The sequence below is a fragment of the Rhinolophus ferrumequinum genome, chromosome 12, assembly GCF_004115265.2.
Source record: "Rhinolophus ferrumequinum isolate MPI-CBG mRhiFer1 chromosome 12, mRhiFer1_v1.p, whole genome shotgun sequence".
In the NCBI taxonomy this organism is placed as follows: Eukaryota; Metazoa; Chordata; class Mammalia; order Chiroptera; family Rhinolophidae; genus Rhinolophus; species Rhinolophus ferrumequinum.
The window spans coordinates 77,401,975-77,420,754 of record NC_046295.1 but is presented as its reverse complement, the minus strand read 5'-3'; the positions used below and the strand labels follow the sequence as shown (position 1 = coordinate 77,420,754).

The 18,780-nt window shown below is 52.3% G+C and overlaps 1 protein-coding gene across 15 annotated transcripts in view; it reads right to left on the bottom strand.

Moving 5' to 3' along the window:
- Positions 1–37: 37 nt before the first annotated feature.
- The window catches only part of SPTAN1 (spectrin alpha, non-erythrocytic 1), a 58,979-nt gene continuing 40,236 nt past the window's right edge, over positions 38–18,780 (bottom strand). For 5 of the 15 annotated variants that reach the window (XM_033122793.1, XM_033122789.1, XM_033122784.1 and 2 more), the window contains 23 exons: positions 18,584–18,746; positions 18,184–18,198; positions 16,418–16,549; positions 16,037–16,174; positions 14,966–15,070; positions 12,735–12,943; positions 11,802–11,922; positions 11,502–11,623; positions 11,041–11,173; positions 9,328–9,426; positions 7,424–7,583; positions 6,696–6,772; positions 6,090–6,299; positions 5,401–5,697; positions 4,872–4,984; positions 4,455–4,472; positions 3,328–3,390; positions 2,048–2,102; positions 1,423–1,619; positions 1,291–1,344; positions 1,061–1,207; positions 834–981; positions 38–532 (listed from right to left, as the gene is read on the bottom strand). In XM_033122793.1, the coding sequence (XP_032978684.1) occupies positions 407–532; positions 834–981; positions 1,061–1,207; positions 1,291–1,344; positions 1,423–1,619; positions 2,048–2,102; positions 3,328–3,390; positions 4,455–4,472; positions 4,872–4,984; positions 5,401–5,697; positions 6,090–6,299; positions 6,696–6,772; positions 7,424–7,583; positions 9,328–9,426; positions 11,041–11,173; positions 11,502–11,623; positions 11,802–11,922; positions 12,735–12,943; positions 14,966–15,070; positions 16,037–16,174; positions 16,418–16,549; positions 18,184–18,198; positions 18,584–18,746 (2,902 nt within the window). In that variant the 3' untranslated portion in view covers positions 38–406. The remainder of the gene's footprint in view (positions 533–833; positions 982–1,060; positions 1,208–1,290; positions 1,345–1,422; positions 1,620–2,047; positions 2,103–3,327; positions 3,391–4,454; positions 4,473–4,871; positions 4,985–5,400; positions 5,698–6,089; positions 6,300–6,695; positions 6,773–7,423; positions 7,584–9,327; positions 9,427–11,040; positions 11,174–11,501; positions 11,624–11,801; positions 11,923–12,734; positions 12,944–14,965; positions 15,071–16,036; positions 16,175–16,417; positions 16,550–18,183; positions 18,199–18,583; positions 18,747–18,780) is intronic. The other 10 variants (XM_033122799.1, XM_033122792.1, XM_033122797.1 and 7 more) reach the window with 7 other exon arrangements.

The following is an 18,780-nucleotide window of genomic DNA, read 5'->3' as shown; positions in this document are numbered from 1 at the left end:
GTGTATTTCTGGTGGAAGCTGAATGAAGACAGACAAGTTTTTTGGGGAAAGTGAAGTCATTTATTTGTCTTTTACATGAAAACAAAATTGGGGGGCTGGGGGGTGGAGAAAGAACAAGAGGGTAGCTAGCCAGCCGCTTAGATTTTTCTGAAGTCGGAATGGCGCAGCTGGCTGCAAGACAGGAATCTGGGTCCCCACAGCAACATGGCGATTGCGACTGGACCAGAGGCGGTTTACTGAAGCACCGTTTTCTACGAAGTCTTATCCCAAGCTAAGCAGGGTTAAGGTTACATTGGAAGGTAACACTGTCTGGAATATTTTTCTTCTGAGCACAGAGATGAGTTGACATGCAGCAAGGGGACGGCAGGGCAAGCAGCGGGGGCCAGGCTAACCTAGGAGCGGAGGGTCAGTTCACGAAGAGCGAGCGGGTAAACTCGACGTAGTCAAAAGCGGTGGGGAGTTCACGGCCCTTGCCATCCACATAGGGCTTCATGTGGGAGACGCAGTAGTCGGCTTGTTCCCGAGTCAGGTTCTGGAGGAGAAGAGGGCACCTGTCAGTCAAGCCACCACTAGCCAGGCAGACATAGGCGGGTGGATTTCCAGACAGTCAAAGCCCACGCTATGCCCCGAGTCCGAGGCCGGGTGTGTGAGCTGATTAGGACCTTGGGCCTGGTCTGTTTGTAGGTGGGGATGGCACACCTGTACCCAGCAGGGGAGGGTGCACAACTGGGTCTTACTGCAGACTCAGCTAGGCTGCTGCGACCCAGGGGGCAGCCTCCAGCTTTACTTTTCAAAGGACTCTCAACCCCCCTCCCCAGGGCCGAGGGCAGGACCTGGTACAGCTCCTCCTTGGTCACGTAAGGCTTTCCCTCAGAGCTCAGGGCCCGGAAGGCGCTCTCGATCTCCTCGCTGGACTTGACGTTCTCCGTTTCACGGCTGATCATGAAAGCCATGTATTCTTGCAGGGAGACATGGCCGTCCCTAGGGAGGGGCAAGTGCAGTGAGCAGGGGGGCAGCAGGTGCTGTGGGCAGAGCTGCTTCCACTGCCTCCCCAGCTTACCGGTTTGGATCCACAGTGTCCAGAATTGCTTCGAACTCAGGGTCGGGTTCCCCTTCCTCCACCATGGGCAGGTCGTAGCCCAGAGAGCGCAGGCAGGATTTGAACTCCTGGTGGTTCAGGCGGCCGGATTTGTCCTTGTCAAAGTGTCTGCAGCACAAAGCCGAGGGCGGCTCAGCACAGGCCCTGCTGCTGAGCCCACCGCCCCCAGCCAGGGAGGCACAGGTACTCACTTAAACATCATGCTGAACTCTTTGAGGGCCTCCTCGGTCACGCCTGTTGTGTTCCTGGAAGAAAGAACAGAATTAGGGCCCGGGCCCTTTGCCGCACAGCAGGCATCTTATCCTGGCGCTGGGCGCAGGTACCTGGCCTGGATCTGCTGCTCCAGGTTGTGCTGCATGCGCATGCCCAGCTGGTCCAGCTGGTCCCACTGCTGGGCCAGGCCCACCGTGCTGTGCTCTGTGTACTTGTTGTCCAGGATCAGGGCTTCCTCCATGGCTGCCCCCAGGTCCTCGATCTTCTTCAGCTGACTTCTCATGGCTCGAATCTCCTGGTGCTTGCGCTGTAGGGGTGAGGGAGCAAAGATGCAGGGGACGGGCTCTCGCCCATCCCATGCCCAAGAGCCCGTGTAGCAGCTCTCCCAGCCTGAGGCCTGCAGGGTGTCTGTGATGGGCAAGGTGGGGTAAAGTACAGACAGCCAGCAGCCTCCGCAGAGGGATGAGTTTTAGCGTGAGCATCACAAACCCGTGGGCAGACCTGGCTGTGAAAGAGTCCACACTGAGGACCAGAGGTGCCTCTCCCTTTCTAAGCAGGGCTCCAGGGAGCAACCGTCAAATACAGACTATTTAAAACGATGGGGGCCAGGCTGCTTAAAGTGTAGGGAAAGAGGCACCCAACCAGCTCACCCTGTGCCCAACTTGAAAGCAGGAAGGCCTGCTGGGTGGACGGCGGAAGGGTCTCAGCTGGGCTGGGAGCCCTCGGGGCACTTACTTTGGTAGCTTCAAGCTGGGATTCAAGCGTCCCGGATTCTTCCACCATGCAGGACCTAAACACAGAAGCACAGTGAGGCAAGGGGTCCTTACTACAAGCTTGAAGTCAACAATCCTCAGGTGAAACAGGTCTGCATCTTGAATTTTATTAAGGAAACAACCTATCCGCTGCTGGCTATCTTCCTAAGTGGCCTGGGAGCCGCGGAGGGCAGGTAGTATTTTTCCCGTTTCCGAGAAGCTGCAGCTTGATGTGACGTGCCACCTGCCCAGGACCAACTGGTGGGCCAGGCCTGAGCCCCACCCAGCCTGCTCCCTGCTCCCAGGCCAGGGCCCTTTCTTGTGGCTCCTCAGACCCAGCCAAGCTGTGTGGCATGGTGACTAACCCAAACTAGGCCTTCGAGGGGTACCCCAGAATGGAGAGGGGCTGCAGGCCTGACAGGGCACACCCCCTGCAGCCATAGGGGAGAGATGCCCGGTGCAACCCCGCCCCCTGACCACAGGGAGACCCTAGGGAGGAGGGGAGGCTGACAAGCTGGTAAACACCCCCCAGGAACCCCTGGAGTCTCCTGCAGGTTCCTGAAGAGGGGAGCCACATTCTAGAGTGAGGGACAGGAGTGGGGGGAGATGCCGTCAGATGAGCCCTCAGACGGGGAAATAGTGCTAAGAGATCATGACCAGATTTAGGTTTTGAAATGGTTCTAATTCTGCGCAAAGGAGGGAGGTGGCCGTGACTAAGCCCCAGACTGAGGTCAGAGCCAGGAGCTCCTTCCAGGGTCAGGTTCTGAAGAGCAGGGGACTGGGGAGCCTTCACCTTCCTGACGTAACATGCTGCGAGGTCACAGAAGGCTATCAGTGAACAAAGATGACAAATAGGTGGAGGTCGCATGCAGGGACAAGTCACACTGTGCGCGTGTTCTTGGTGGGATTTTAGCCCAGCCTCCCCTGTACCCACATTTGCTCCAACCAACCCTTTGAACACCTAGCGAGCCAGGGTTAGCTCTGAAATCTCCCCAACTTCAAAGTGTCTAGCAAGGCAAGGCACCAGGCTTCCTCCTAATCTAGCAGGTCAGACTCATAATCACGCCATGTCCCCCAGGGCAAAGCACACCCCCAGGACTGGGGGCAGGAAGCTGGGTGCCGGTGCAGTGGGAGGAGGACAGACCCCTCCATCCCAAGCGGCCGAGGGCGGTGGGTTAGTCAGAAAGCGGAGCCGCCTGGGGAAGTCAAGAGTGCATTGGTAAAACCACAGTGAAGTAAGAAGAGAAATAAGAGGAGAAAAACCTTCCAGACAGATCATCCCCAACTTCATACTGATAGACACGAATGACCCGACGATACGCTATGCTATTCAAAGAAAAGAAACCAAATGAATACACCGAAGGAAGGAGGCGGCGAGCACACCGAGACAGACACACACCACACGGCCCAAGCTGGCAGTGCACAGGCAGGAACCTGGTGGAGGGAGGGCCGAGGGCCAGGCAGGCAGCCTCGAGGCAGCTGGCACTGGGAAAGGACAAGACGGGACGGGACAGGGCTGGGGAGGAACCACACGGTACGGGGAGCATGGCACCTTACAGAGACAAGACCAAGGCCAGCAGACACAGGCCCAGGGGCCCAGGAGGAGAGCAGATGCCAGGGTGGCTTACGAGCTCCAGCTAGAAACGGGCCAAGTTCTGACCCATTCCGCCTTCAGCACGTGGGGTGGGATCAGTGTGGGCCTACTTCTCCCGTTGTCCGATTTACCTGTCTGCAGGGCCTTAGGAGCACTGGGCTAAGACACTGTGGTCCCACCAACCCTGTCCTTGGCAGCGGGCCTGGGAAAGTGCACAGGTGACGGACCCAGGCGGAAGCCAAGGCCTTGAGAAGAGGCCCCTACTGGGACTGGGTGGGATGGCACTTCTGCCTTCTATTGGGGCAGATGACACCTGTCTGTCTCTCCCCGGAAACCCGGGGGTGCTGGGGGCGAGGTCAATGCCCCGCTGGGGACTTACTGCACCAGCCTGAGTCCCCTACACCTCATCCTGCTTTACGCCCATGACCTCCTAAGGACTAAATATGGTCCCACTGGAAACACGGGGAAGCAGCAGACAAGAAGTCCAGTATCATCCCATGGCTGAACCAGCACGGGGATTCCCAGAGGCTCTGGCCTCCTGGCTTGCTCACATCCTTTACCCAGAAGCCCTTGGAATCTGAACAGGAAGATGGGAGTGGCTCCCCTCCCCAGACCGCAGGGTGTCAGGGACAGCGGGCTGTGGGGTAACGCACACATTCCTTGTAAGGTGACAGGGACGGGGCAGGGGAAGTGCAGCCTGGATTCTCCGAAAGCCAGGCCACAGGGGGACAGAGGGCAGAGGGACAAGCACACGAGACACCACACCATGAGCCCGGAGAAAGAAGACAATATTAACCCATCGAGGAGATATGTTCTGTGGAGATGAGATCCAAGCAGCCGCAAAACAAGGTGGTGTCCAGACAGCAGCAGTCAGGAGGCGGCGGACACACGGAGGCAACAAAGAAGAAAAACAAAACCAACAGCGTCAGTGCCCACACTGCACTCAACCCCGGACCGGTCGTCACTGAGTTGCTGCTCAGGGCGACCAGGGGCTATGCCCGGTCCCACCCAACCCGGGACATCTAGCAACTTGATCTTTGGGAAAAGTACCACCCTTCCTCTGCCTCCCGTGCTCCTAACCCTCCCTCCCGTAATTACCAGCATGCCTTCTGCCTTCATGCAATGCTACCCCCCTCCCTGGAGCTGGAGGCCTGGGCACTGAGCCTGGGGACCAGAGTGCTCCCAGGGCTAAGCACGAGGGCAGGGCTGGCACCTGGTCTCCTGGATCCACTGGTGGAACGCGTTGGCGTGCTGGGCGAACTCCTGGCGCAGCTTGTCGTTCTCCTCCTGCCGGCGCTGTTCCTTCTGCAGCTCTAGCTCCCTTTCCTAAGGATCACAGGGAGGCAGAGGCCACGTCAGCCCTGGCCCTTCCTACACGGACAGGCTCAGGATGGAGACGGCTCTGCCCGCGGGAACGGCCTTAACATTTGAGAGGGGCAGGAAGTTGTTTTCTGAAGCCAGAACACAAGAAACAATTGTTCCGGGGTCAGGGAGGACTGGATGTCAACTTAAAGACAGTGGGGAAGGAGTCTGGGAGACACTGAGTGAGCTCACAAGTCTCTGGCTGCTCGCAAACCCCCAGAACTCTGGCATGATGTGCCGTGGAAGTGACTAGTGATTTCTTCTAGGGCGGCTCGACTGACGCACGTGGTCATGTCTGATAAAAAGCACCACGCTTCGTCCGCCCGGGAATCCCAGGCCGGCAGCCTGGGCAGGAGGGCAGGGAGCAGCGGGCAGGGCACCTTGATGATCTTCTGCAGGTTCCGCCAGGTCTCCTCCAAGGCCTCCATGGTGAACCAGGTGTAGGGGTTGGAGGCCACGCGGAAGCTCTTGATCTGACGGTCCAGCTCGGCCAGCTGGTTGAAGTCGGCCTGGGCTGAGCTGAGCGAGGAGCGGAAGGCGTCGTGGGCCTCACGCAAGGCTTTGATTTCTTCCAGGGAGTTGCAGCGCACTGGGTCTGTCAGATCCTCCTCTGCATTTTCGAACCAGCTGTTGAAGGCAGAAGCCTTTTTGGCAAAGGTCAGGAAGAGGTCCTCCACCTGAAAGCAGAGGACGCCGAGTTAAGACACTGGCCAGGGCTGGATGTGCCATCCTTGGGCAGGGTGAGCAGCGGGGTGTGGGGCAGGAAAGGCAGGGGCAGTTCCGGGGTGTCGGGGTCCAGACGGCACGCGCTGGCTTGGCTCCTTTTCCCCACTTCCACTTGTGAAAGCCCTGCGTCTTTCTTCCCTGGCTACCCGTCCCCCTTGGTATGTGTCAATTCAGTCCGTCCGAATGGCAGCCTCATGAGGGCAAGGGCACCTTTGCCTTGGTTTAGCTGACTCCCTGTGCAGAGCCTCGGTGCCAAGCGGACGGCAGAGCATGGCGAATGGAAGATGGGTTGCCCAAACCCCCCGGGCGTTAGGCTGGCTGAATTGGGCCCAGCCACCCTTACCTTGCGGAAATGGGCCTGAGCCTCCAGCAGCTTCTTCTTCCGGGTGGCAGAGTTGGCCAGAAGCTGGCTCCATCTTTTCATGAGGGAGGCGTGCCGGGCCTCGATGGCCTTTGACTGAATGTGCTTGGCAGCCAAGAGCTGGTCTTTGAGGGCAGTGATGTTGGCAATGCCCTCCTGCTGGAAGGCCTGCAGGCCAGCATCAAAGGTTTCCTGGAACAACGTGCAGTGACCGCAGTGAGACGGGAACTTGCTCCTTCCGGAGGCCTCAGCCAGACTGTCAGCCCAGAGTCCCCACCTTCTGCCCCTCGGTCACACCTGCCACTTTTTCGCATGTCCCTCAGGCTGCAGATTACCACAGCAGCCTCCCCGTCCCCCGCTTTCAGCCTCAGGCAGACTGAGGTCAGACACCTCTTGAGTGTTAAGGCCACAGCACACAAGCCTGGTCTGGAAGCTCCCTGACGGCCAGGACTGGGTCTCGTTTGCTGCTGAGCCCCGAGGGCCTAACGTAAACTAGTCAAACGTCTCAACGAAAGATGCTGACACTCAGCTCCCGGGAAATACTATTTGAATAAATTTCAATCAATCAACAAAGTGGCCACAACTGACCTGTTTGGTAAGGAGAGTTTGGACAGAAGATAGATCTCGGCCATAATCATCTGTCTTCAAGCTGTTCTCCTTTTCACCTAGAAAACCAAGCATGGGAAATACACCTCTCCTTCTAGTGAAGTGAAATTAAGTTAAAAACAAAACAAAACAAAACCGAGGCCACTGTGACTGTGTACACTTAAATTTCAGTATTACTAACAGCAGTCTCTGAACCCACATTAGCTGGCTGCTCCCTGCACCCCAGACCCCCATTCTCCATCTGTGCCATGAAGAGATGTGGTTCAGTCACTACTTATGTGACAGCAACTACCCAGGTCATGTGGGTCCCAAAATCAGTCTAGTAACTCCTCCCCCGAGAGTTGAGGGCACCCTGGACCCCTGTAGCCAACGGGCGGTGCTGATGCAGCTTGGTGCCCGCCGCTGGGCCCATTTTGTTCGTGTTGTGCCATCCTCTGCTGCTTTCATCATCCCAAGGCCTGTTTTGGTAACCCGTGTTGGCCCAGTGCTGAGGCCCCGGCTCTCTGGGTCAGAGCCAGACCACACTGGCTCCTTCTGGCTGCCTCCAGTGGTCTGCCCTGGTGGCGCGTTTGCTGAAATGCCCACGTTTGATTAGTTTCTTCTCTGCAGAAGAAAACCCACTGCACAAGGAGCAGACGAGCTGGGGCTCTGGAACAATCGTCCCGGCCTGGGCGGGTAAGAAACCTGGGGCCTCACGAGACTGTGCTCACCGATCCAGGACTCCACCACGTCAGCTTTCCAGTTGAACTGAAGGAAGGCCGAGTTCTCATCCAGCTTTGCCTTCCTCTGGGCGGCAGCTCTCTCCAAGTCAGAGACTTTCCCATTCAAGCCCTTCATCTTTGAAGAGATGTTCTCCTCGTGGTGGTTGTTCTAGGCCAAGGAGAGAGGGCACGCGCCTGGTCAGCCTCAGCACCCACTGCAGTTCCCTGACCTGCACCCTCTCTGCCTGGGGGTCTCAATCTCTGGCAGAGGGGCCACGGGTGCCTCATCCACCGCCGGGGGAAGAAGAGCGGGCAAGGTTCTGGGAGCCACGCAGAGTAAAAGCCTTACGGAGACGAATACTGGAAATTCCACATAAAGGAATTAATTCTAAAGAAATAATGAGGAATGTACTGAAATGTTAAGTCACAATGATGGATTCATCAGCATTATTTTTGACAGCAAAAAACTGGAAAAAGCCTAAATAATAATTACTTAAATAAAATACTATACATCCAAAGAATGGCCATTATACATATGCAATAAAAACAATGGTTCAAAAAATGTTCTGACACTGGAGACTGAAAATTATGAAGTCCCTAACCTCTGATTCAGTCTTGGTTAAATCTGTATTTCAAAACATACTCCATAAGTCAGCACAAAGTTTAGAGAGAAACTCAGGAAGGAAACAGAGATTGTTGCTGAGAACAAAGCACTGGACCCTTTGCCAGAAGCTGGAGTATATTCACCAACCAGTCATGTCACAAGTTTCAAGAGCAGAGAGCACTGTCAGGTGTGTGTGTGTGCGTGTGTGGTGGTGGGGTGTGTATGGTGTGTGTGGTGTGTGTGTGTGTGTGTGGTGGTGGTGGTGGTGGTGGTGGTGTGTGTATGGTGTGTGTGGTGTGTGTGTGTAGTGAGTTGTACACTGGCCTCACCTACACCTGTACATGGTCTGTGAGTGAATGAAGTAAGTTTCATGTTAGTTTGTCCCTGAGGGGAAGGAAACAAAGCTGGAGTGGATTTTCACCTGATTGTTACCTCCTCTGGACCAAATCTCTAGTCTCAAGGCCTGAAAAATGCACATTCTGTGATGAGAAATCTTATTTACTCATCATGTATTTGTGACAGGAAATTGTAACTGTTAAAAAAGTTGTTTGTCTTCCAGAGCTGAATGTTCATCACTGCACCTAAGTGACAGGAGATGATTCCTTCGTGACCAATGGGGACACTACACGTCATCTGGAACCTCACCGTGACAGTGACTCAACTTCATGGTGCTGAGAGCACTAAGAACCTTTTTCCCTTTATTTTTTGCTTTCTCCCCAAACGGCTGTTGAGCAAAATAAATGTTGTGATTTTACCAGATTCATTTCTAAAACATCCTGTATAGCAGCCAGGTTTTAGATAATTTTCTGGAGCGATGTAATCCAATCAGACAGGCATCTATTTCACCACGTGGTTAGCTGCACACGTGGGGAGAAAGTCTGGAAGGTCGGGCACAAAGACCTTACCAGTGGTCTCCAGTGACAGCTCGATGGGTGAGTTTCATAACTTGTTTACTTGTATTTCGTACTATCTCTATAAAGAGCTTTATTACTTGAGAAAGGAAGAGAGCAGCCACGTGGGAGTGCCAGGGTCACAGAGGACCAATGGGGACACTTCTCTGCTTAATTGGGGCAGAAAAACAAGTGCCACAGAGAACCTTTACTGACTGGCTTCCAAAAGGGGGCACACAGCCAGCTAATGGCGTCATCTTCCTTTTCTTTAAGGAACACAGGAATGGAACTGCTACTGGTCTTGTGCAAACCTCTGCGTGGCGACTAGACCCGGGGATGAGCTTTGTGGGGCATCTGTGGCATCAGCATGTGGGCACCCGGCGTGGGAACCTGGGGTCGTACCAGCGGGCCAGGCTCACCTTCTTGATGAGGTCTTGTCCATTAGTGCAGACGTCGTTCACGCGGTCCTTGTGGACCGTGAAGTCTGTCTCGAAAGCTTCATGTTTCTTCAGTAAGCCCTGGAGTGGAAGCAGCAAGGCCAACACTGAGAGCCTGGCATGTGTCAGTGTGCCAGGTATGGGGACAGAGGGGAGCAAAGCTGGAAGGAGCGTGCCCTCACACGCATCACAGCATAGCTGGGGACTAAGGTGACACACAGGCACAGAAATAAGTATAAAGGCAGTAAAACCAGGGTGCAGCGAGAGTAACAGGCAGGGGGCTGGCTTGGGAAGTGACGTCAGGGAAGGCTTTTCTGAAGGGGGTAAGGTTTTGCTAGTCCATCAGTGTCCCTCTTGCCCTGTAGGAGACCACAGAATGACAGGAAACAGCTGGAGACACACAAGCAGAACAATACACCTCTCCTAAGGTTTAACCCGAGCACGTCTCCTCAGGGGCCTTTCAGTTTTTTCTCCTCCTCAGAACCACCAAAACACTGGAGACAACGCCCTTTGTGTTGGCTTGTAGAAAACGCAACCATGCTGAGGAGGGACATCCCTTAGTCCAACTCAATTCTATCCACATCACCCTGACGAGCTGCACAGGACCCCTGGCGGGGTGTGGCTCACGAGCTACCCTCATTCTTGGGAACACACACTCTGCTTCCAGAGCTGGTGACACGCATCCAGGAACGTTCCACTGTAATGTGCAGCTCCTCCTATCCAGAGGGGAGTCTGCTCATCCGCCCGTGACCTGGGCTGCCAACAGAAGGCATGGGGATGGACACTGCTGTGCCGTCTGACACCAGGCTTAGGACTCCTTCCAGACTCTGCCTCTGCCTCTCTCAACACTGCGTGAGAAGCTGGGCTTCCTTGCTGGCAGATGACAGGCTGTGTGCAGGGGAACTGAGACGTCCCAGCCAACAGCCAGGAATGGCTGCCAGCCACACGAGTGACACCACCATGGATCTCAGCCCAGCTGCCCTCTGCCTCATGCAGCTGTGTGCGGAAGCCCACGTAAAAGCAGCAGAGGGAATGTCCCCCAATTCATAGTCATGGGAAATAAGAAACTGCTGTTTTTAAGGTTGATACAGATCAACAGTTAACCAATGTATTTAGAAAGTATGTTGTGGGTTGTATTGTGTTGCCCAAAAAGATATGAAGTCCCAACCTCTGGCACCTATGAAGGTGGAAATGAGGTCTCTGCAGAGGTGTCAAGTTAAGGTGAGGTCATCAGGCTGGTGTCCAATACGACTGGTGTCCTTATAAGAGGAGGGACACGTGGACAGATGGACCCAGAGAAGAATGCCATCAGAAGACGGCCACTGACACCAGAGGCAGAGACTGGGGTGATACAGCCACAGCCATGGAATGTCTGGGCCACCAGGAGCTGGAAGAGGCGAGGGTTCTCCCCTAGCAGTTTCGGGGAGCAACCTGTGTTGCTAACATGTGGCTGGTTACTGCCTGCCTGACAATAGGGCTGCATGAACCGGGGTTCACAAAGTCACGCCACTTTTGTCTCCAGGAGGACAATGTCTCTAGCGTAAGATCTTGAGGGCAAAAGTCAACCAACGAGAGCTTGGCTGCTGCCTCTGTGCCTCCCTGCAAAACCAGGGCCACTGACCAGGCCAATAGGACAATGGTGAGCAGCAGGCAGGTGCTGAGCGGGGAGGCAGGCAGCTGCCCCATTTCTCTGACCTGGATGGCAGCGAGAGTGTCTCCATAATCCTCACTGGCCACCAGCGTCATCTTCTCATTGATCCAGGCTTCCTCCTCTTCTACATTGGCTACAAACTGCTGATATTCCAAGGACTCTTCTAGCCGCTGGCCCCTTATTACAGGAGACAGAAAAAATTAGCCATGACTTCTTCCAACTTTGATTCTGACAGCTAACATACGCCTAAAAATATAAATGATAAGTGTCAGGTGTAAATGGTTCAGTTAAGCCTTCTACATAATACAAAGGAACACGGTGAAGATATAACAGGAAATTCTGGAACCATAGGCTGTTTTCAGATTCACATAAAAGAACCAGCTCAGCAAGGGCCTGCTTGAGGCGGTTCTGAAGCAAGCCAATTGGGGCAGTGCTACTTTCAAGGCCAGGGACTAGGAGGTGGCAGGAGGGCCCGGAAGCTCCTCCGAGCCGTCGGGCTGCTCACCGAGCCGTGGCCAGCTTCTTCAGCTCTTTCCAGTGCTCCACAAACTGCGCCAGACGCTGCTGAATCTCCTCCTTCCCGATGGTGTTGTCATCAGACAGCTTCTTTCCAGTGTCCAGGACACCCTGATAAGCAAGAATGAGCAATCAACAGCTGTCTCCTGTTTCTAGATGCTTCCAGGAAAAGGCCTCAGCATCAAGTTCAGAGCTTCTTCCCGGTTTGGGATGAGGGGCCACAAACACTGCAGAGACCTCAGGGACAGGAACAAGGGTAAAGGATTGCTTCGCCCAGAGGCCCCCTCACCTGAATCGCAGGTTCGTGGGCAGCCAGTTCTGCCTCCAGCCGTTTGTGTTTCTTCCTCAGGTTCTGAACGCCTGTTAAATCTCGGCCGTAGTCCTCGGAGCTCACCAGCAGCTTCTTCTCCCTGAAGACACAGGCGGGCGGTCAGTCTCTCCACCTCCACGTTTTCAACTGGAGATGTTTGGTCAAAAGAGCTAGGATGCCCTTCAGCTACAACCACCAATCTCTCCAGGAAAATCCTTGCCAGCCTCTGGCAAACAAAAGCCTCAGTTTCCCAAATGAACAGTGTCCATGTCTGAATGTGGGAGGACCTGCTGTGCTGACCCTGCAGAAGGCTGGGGGGCCCTGAGAACAAGGAGGCACCAGTGAAAGCGGCCTATCAACCCTACTTCACTGAATATACACACATCATATACGGAATTATGAAGATATTGGTCTATTTTTTAAAAAAGGGAAGAATTAAGAGAGATTTTTCCGAAAACTGGTCTATTTACATGCTACATCAACTGGAAAAGGGAGACTGAAATTTTGGGGGGAGGGAGGATTAAAAACAAACTCCTTCCTTCGGGAATCAATCTTGCCCAGGAGGTCTGACTGTCTCTTCTCGGCAGGAACTCATTTCCTCAGGGACCGCAGGTGCAGTGTAACTACCAGGCTTCACTACCACTCGGGGCTACTGGTGACTATTATCACTGCACACCACGACAACAGAACTAACAGGTATCCCGGGGAGTGTGTCACAGAGCTGGGACCCAGCCCCGCGTGGCTGCCAAGGCCGTGCCCTTCTGCTACACTTCCCTGTCTCATCACCATTGTCCAGTCACGGCCAGGTGGCCGGACCTCCTGACTCTCGCTCTGAACCGTGCATCCTATAGCCAATAAGGGCTCAAGGGGCGTCCTCGAGGGACCAGAACCTGAAGTCCCAGGAGCACGTACTTGATCCAGGACTCCTCATCATCCATGTCCCGGAAGAACTGGTGCAGGCGATGGGATTCGTTGAGCTTGGCTCGCCGGGAGGCGGCCATGCTCTTGATCTTCTGGAAACGACTGTTGATGGAGTCCCGCTTGTCCTTCACCTGGGAGGTGTCGAAGGCACTGCTGGTCATCAAGCTGTCTGCCTGGCTGTTCAGGTCCTTCAGGCGATCCTGGGGTGGGGACACAATGGGAGGGGTCAGAAATCTGGGTGCCCACGAATACCTGCTTGAACATAAGAGCACAGGAATTCTCACTCAGTGTGGTGTTGATATTCTCAAAGTGTGGTGTGTGGACCCCTGGGGTTCTAAGAGGTCAGAACTACTTTCGTTACGATACGAAGACATTATCTTTCTTTTTTACTATGGTCATTGCACTGACGGTGCAAAAGCAGTGTGTGTGTGTGTGTGTGTGTGGGAAGAGGGTGCTGCTGGGGCCTTAGCTCCAAGCCGTGCAAACTGCACTACAGAAATGGATTCTTCCCTGACCTGCACTCGCAGGGAAACATGCTATCTCACGAACACCCTTTAAAAGGTAGCACAAGCTGTTTAATTTTGTTAAATATCCAGTATGAAAAGATGGGAAACACACACAAGCACTTCTGCACACCCATGTTCCATGGCTGTCGAGGACAGGCACGTGCGCAAGCTCCCCGAGCCACTTTTTCATGGACCACCATGTTTACTTGAAAGACCAACCAACTGTGGTCATTCAGATTACGGGAATCTGATAAATAGTGTGTCGAGAATGAAAAAAGTGAACCTGTACTTTTAAGGAAAACTGATTTTGTTGCTAGTGAGGAAATTCAAATTTTCGTGAGAAAATTAGAATTTTGGTACATTTCCATCTACCGCTATGAACTTGACGGCTTTCCAATAGATAACGATTTTTCTGTTGAGACTGGTTGTGATTATTAACTAATGTGATGCTGTAACGACACATGTCAACATCTCCAAGTTCTACATACCTAACTTAGCAGGGCAGCATTTTCCAAATGATTTTGGAACCTCACGCATGCGTACAAGATCCACTGGAAGGCCAACATGGACCAGTGGATTATAATAGAAAACAGTATGAAAAACTAAGGGTTTCAGAGTCCACTCTGCAACTAACCTTTAAGAAACGACCACGTACTGAGTTTGGTATAGTATCACATATTCACATTAATTGTCTGAATCAAGCTACAGTAGTACCTCGGTTTTCGAATGTTTCAGAACTCGAATGGTCTTCCCGAACGGATTACGTTTGAAAACCGAGGTAGCACTGTACTACCACCTTCTCCACCTATCTGTGAGGTTGTCATCACCGGTGACGCACCACGGTAAACTGAATTCAGAAGCAGCCATGAGAAGCCAGCTGTCATCCATTAAGCTGGACATTACAGAGATGTGCAAAAATATCACCTATGCCGGTCTTGTTTGTTTTTGGAAAAATATAGCTGTTATTCATAAAAAATGTGACTTATGTTAACTTGCAATGGGTTTATTTTAAACGAGTCAATACATTTTTTTCTCCATTCTCTTAGTTGTTTTATATTGAAATAATTACAGACTCACAGAAGTTGCAAACATTGCACACATCCTGTGTGTCCTTCCCGCAGCTAGAACATCTTTCGTAGCACAGTATCAGATCCAGGAAGCTGATACTGGGATAATCAATGCACAGACCCCATTCAGTTTTCACCATTTCTCACAGGCATTCATTTGTTTGTCTCTGTGAGTGTACTGTGTAGTTCTATGCAATTTCATCGCAAGTGTAGATTTGTGTAATCACCACCAAAATCAAGACACAGACATTGTTCTGTTAGCACAAAGGAATTTCCTCGGTCCTTTCTAGTCGCATGCCCACCCTGCCCCCAACTCCTGGCAATCACTAATTTGTTGGTCTTCACCTCCATAATTCGTCAATTGAGCATGTTATATAAAAACGAAGTCATATAGTATATAACCCTTTGATACTATTCTTTTTAAATTGATGTACTTTTAATAATGGTGAATACTGACAAAGTCTGAATGACAAATTCTCCTAGGGGCCCTGCAGTAACAGTTCAGAGTATAAAATGGCCCCAAATCATGAGGTTTGAGAACCGCGGCTCTACGTGATGGATATCACTCCCTTTCCCCGTATGCACCGGTTGTCTTTAGCGGTCAATGCACAGCTGCGCCCAGACACTGGCCTGGCCACCCCCGGCTCACCTCGTGGGCAGATATATCTGCCTCCAGCAGTTGATGCTTTTTTAGCAAGTTGTTCACAGAAGCCAGATCTTTGCCGTAGTCCTCCGATGCCAGCAGGGCTTCCACCTGACAGTGAAACACAAGGCAAAGGCTACTATGTGGTGCCCACTTAGGTTCCGGGAAATCCAGGTGCCGAGCTGTAATTCCAGGTCTTTGTATAGACAGCAACAAACTTCTCAATCACTGTTATTCCTGCTCAGCGAGCAGCAGCCCTGCGGCCTAAGATGCTCTCCCTGTCAATCAAACAGACTCAAGTGCCTGTGGATTTAAACACTACAGCTCAGGGCAGGGTCCCAGAGGCTTCACGGTGGTATGATGGCTAAGTGCACAGCAATCCCACTTCAAGGAAACTCCCCCAGGGAAAGAATCAGCAGCATGGGCAACGATTAATGTACGAAGACATTCACTGCAGCACAATGAGTATCACCAAAGAGCTAGGACATGGGAATGTTAAATGATGGCGTGACTCTGTGACGGCTTTAGGCAGTTACTCAAACGTGTGAGAAGAATTTCTAGTGACTTGGGACAACACACGCAGTACACACTGATGAAAATTACACCGTGAGCCCAACTATACGTAAAAATACAGCTATACAAATACTCATGGAAATATGCAGAGAGTGGTGGTCTCTAAAAATTCCTGTTCTTACACTTTCTGTATTCTCCAACTTTTCTATCGAGAATGCACTGCTAACTCTGGCTTCCTGACCCACGGCTGTTTTAGTTCCTTTTGGGCAGACTCAGGAGAGCTGCCCACCACCCCCCCCACAATCTCCTACTATTCGCACTGCCTGTGGAGACGAGCGATCTGTGGTCCAAGTCCCCCGAAAATAAGCTCTCTCCCTAAACACTCCTGCGCTCTACTTATGAATTCCCCACAGCTCACAGTTCACATCTGATAAGGAAGATTTCCGCTAAAAGAGACACCGAGAGAGCCTTGAGTTTTCCTGGGTTTAGGCTCATTGACCTATTATCCCAAACGACTGACTTGATGCCCTCTGACGATGGGAAGGGAAAACCTCTCGGCGTTACCTCGGAGAGCCAGAAGTCAAAGTCCTTGATCCCTGTGTTAAAGTTCTGTTGCTTGTTGGCTTCTTTCAGTTTCTGGCTCTTTTCAGCCGACTTCTGCACCAGGAACTGCCACTGGTCAGCCAAGGCGGCCAGCCGGGCCTGGGGAAGAGAAGGAGCCATTAGACATGGTGATGCCACTCAGCTGAAACCCATGTGACACTCCTGAGCGGAGAAGGGGCAACCCGCAGGGAGCTATTCCCACTCCCATTTCCCATCCAGCATGCAGCCCAAAGTCATCCGCTCTGTTCGTCTTCCTAAGGCCGGCCCTCACAGCCGCCATCGAGCTGCCAGTCACAGCCAGCCCCTCCTCCTCCTGGGCCAGGGCGGGGCTGGCGGCCCTACCTTCACAGCGTCCTCGCTGCCAGCGCAGGCCCCGCGCTCAATCAGGGAGTTGCCCGTATCGATGACACCACGGATCCGGTCAGCATTGGCGTGCAGCTCTGCTTCGAAGGCCTGGTGCTTCTGGTGCTTGCTCTAAAAATACCAACAGCCACCTTTCAAAACCAGGTCCTGCCGTTCCATTTTCTCAGGGGGCAGGGATTCTTAAAGATCTGGGGGCAAATGCCAACATTTTTTTACAGAAGGCAACCACAGAATTTGTGTGAATGTTTTAGGGGTCAGTCCGCTGAGGGACCAGCAGAGGGACTGGGCCAGGAGAAAGGAAATGCACCAGCTCAGGAGTTGGTGAATCGAGTCAATTCTTAAATCGGCTGGACCAGCTATGTGGGAGTGAAGTTGTGGAATTATGGACTTTCTAACATTGTGCAGGAGAACTTTCTAACATTGTGCAGGAGACGGCAGTGGCCAAGTGCAGTTTTGAATGTACGTGTACATTAATTTCCATCCACGGCTTTTTCCTGAGTGGACAGAAGCTCTAATAACACACAAACAGATCTCTCATCATCTAAGAAAGCAATCACGACAAAGCAGCGTATGTAACGGTCAGGCTGACCCTCTGTGACAGAGGAGGGGTCCACAGCTGCTGTAGACTTTGGCTATAACCTCACACGGTCGCTGTCATTATCAAAACTCCTGGATACTGTCAAAATCCAGGTTGGACTCTAGGTAGGAGTTTCTCTTTGCCAGGAACTAGAGGGCCTGGGTGGGGGTAGGGTGGGTGGTGGGGGGTGGGTGCTTGCTCTGGATGCTGGGAACTGACAGGATTTTTAAGAATCCACAAAGACGAGACAAGAGCGAGGACGTAGCTGTGGCACAATTCTGGGTGAGAAATGCAGGGTCTTGGGAAGAGTGTTATTTGGGGAAAAAAGAACTAAAGAAAAAAAGCAGTACAGCTGGGGAAGGATTCTGCATCAAATGTTTCATTTCAGGGGCAGCGACTATCAGAGGGTGGAGCCACCTGGCTGGCTGACCGCAGCACTCATACCGGGGTCCCTGAAGTGTACCCTGGTCCTGTGCCCCAAAGCAAGAACAGAAAGGGTCTCGGATACCCACAAATCCCGACAAAACCTGATTCCCCCTCTTCTTCTGTCTCCTGTTCTGAACTCTTTGGTTCAAATCCCATCTATTCTAGTTCTTCATTTCTTCCATCCATTTAAGCAACTTCTGAGCTACATTTTGGCCAGGAGACCCTTCCACTACCCTGTGGATAACGTCCACTTTTATCTTAGCCTCCCAACCCCGCCCCTCTCAGGTTTGGGGGCAAATCATGTGCCTCTCTGTGGATCTCTAGCCCATCCGTCTCCTGTAACTAATACAAAATTCTCACAGCCCGCTAGACACCCACTAGGGCCACGAGCCCACATCTGCACAGAAAAAGCTGCTTCATTTTTAAAAAGCACCTCTCGAAAGAAAGCACTGAACCACTGCCCCCCAAATCAAACATTGTACAGAAGTTGCCTAAGTCATACACTGGGAGGGGGAGGAGCAATGAAGGGTGCGGGCTAACTACCACAGAGAAAGCCACATCCCACAGGGACACTTGAATGGGGTGTGATGGATGATTAGAAATGAAGGATTAGAAATGAAAAGCATGGATGAAGAAACACCAGGAGGCTGTGTGACCACAACAAGAATCTATACAGAAGAACACACATACTGGAGCTCGAGTAACTAAAACTTAAAAAAAAAAACAAAAACGAACAACTTACCAGCAGCTTGGAAAGCTACAAAAATAGATTAAAATAACAAGAGTTCAGTACACTGATGTGAATACACAAACCGGCTATTAAACAGAAACTCATTTTGCTGTCATACTTCCCCTGGGAAGCTCAGCTTTTGGGGACAGCAAACAGAAGGGGACTCTTTATAGACTTTTTACGACAGACATGGATGGTTTCAATAGAGACAAAACAGTTTTGAAGTGACTCTGACAACTTAGTGGGACCTTTTCACCAGCTCAGCTTATTAAGAGAACTTTCACTGGCTTCGCCATGGGCAGAAAGAAGCTGTTTCACAGGTGTGCCCCCCTTTTCAAAGATGCTGCATTTCACATAATCTACTCAAGGCCACGGGCTACTCTGAAGACAACGGCCAACCTGCTCATCTCACCTGGATGTTGGTGGGATCCTTATAGGACTCATCGCTCGCAGTCTGTAATTTTTCACTGATCCAAGCCTCAATCTCATCCACGTCCCGGCTGAACTGCTGGAGGGTTTGCGATTCTCCCAGCTTTGACCTTTTCTCAATCATCTGGGCTTTTAGACGTCGCCACCTGAGTGAAACCGAGGCCAAATGGGCAGGCATGT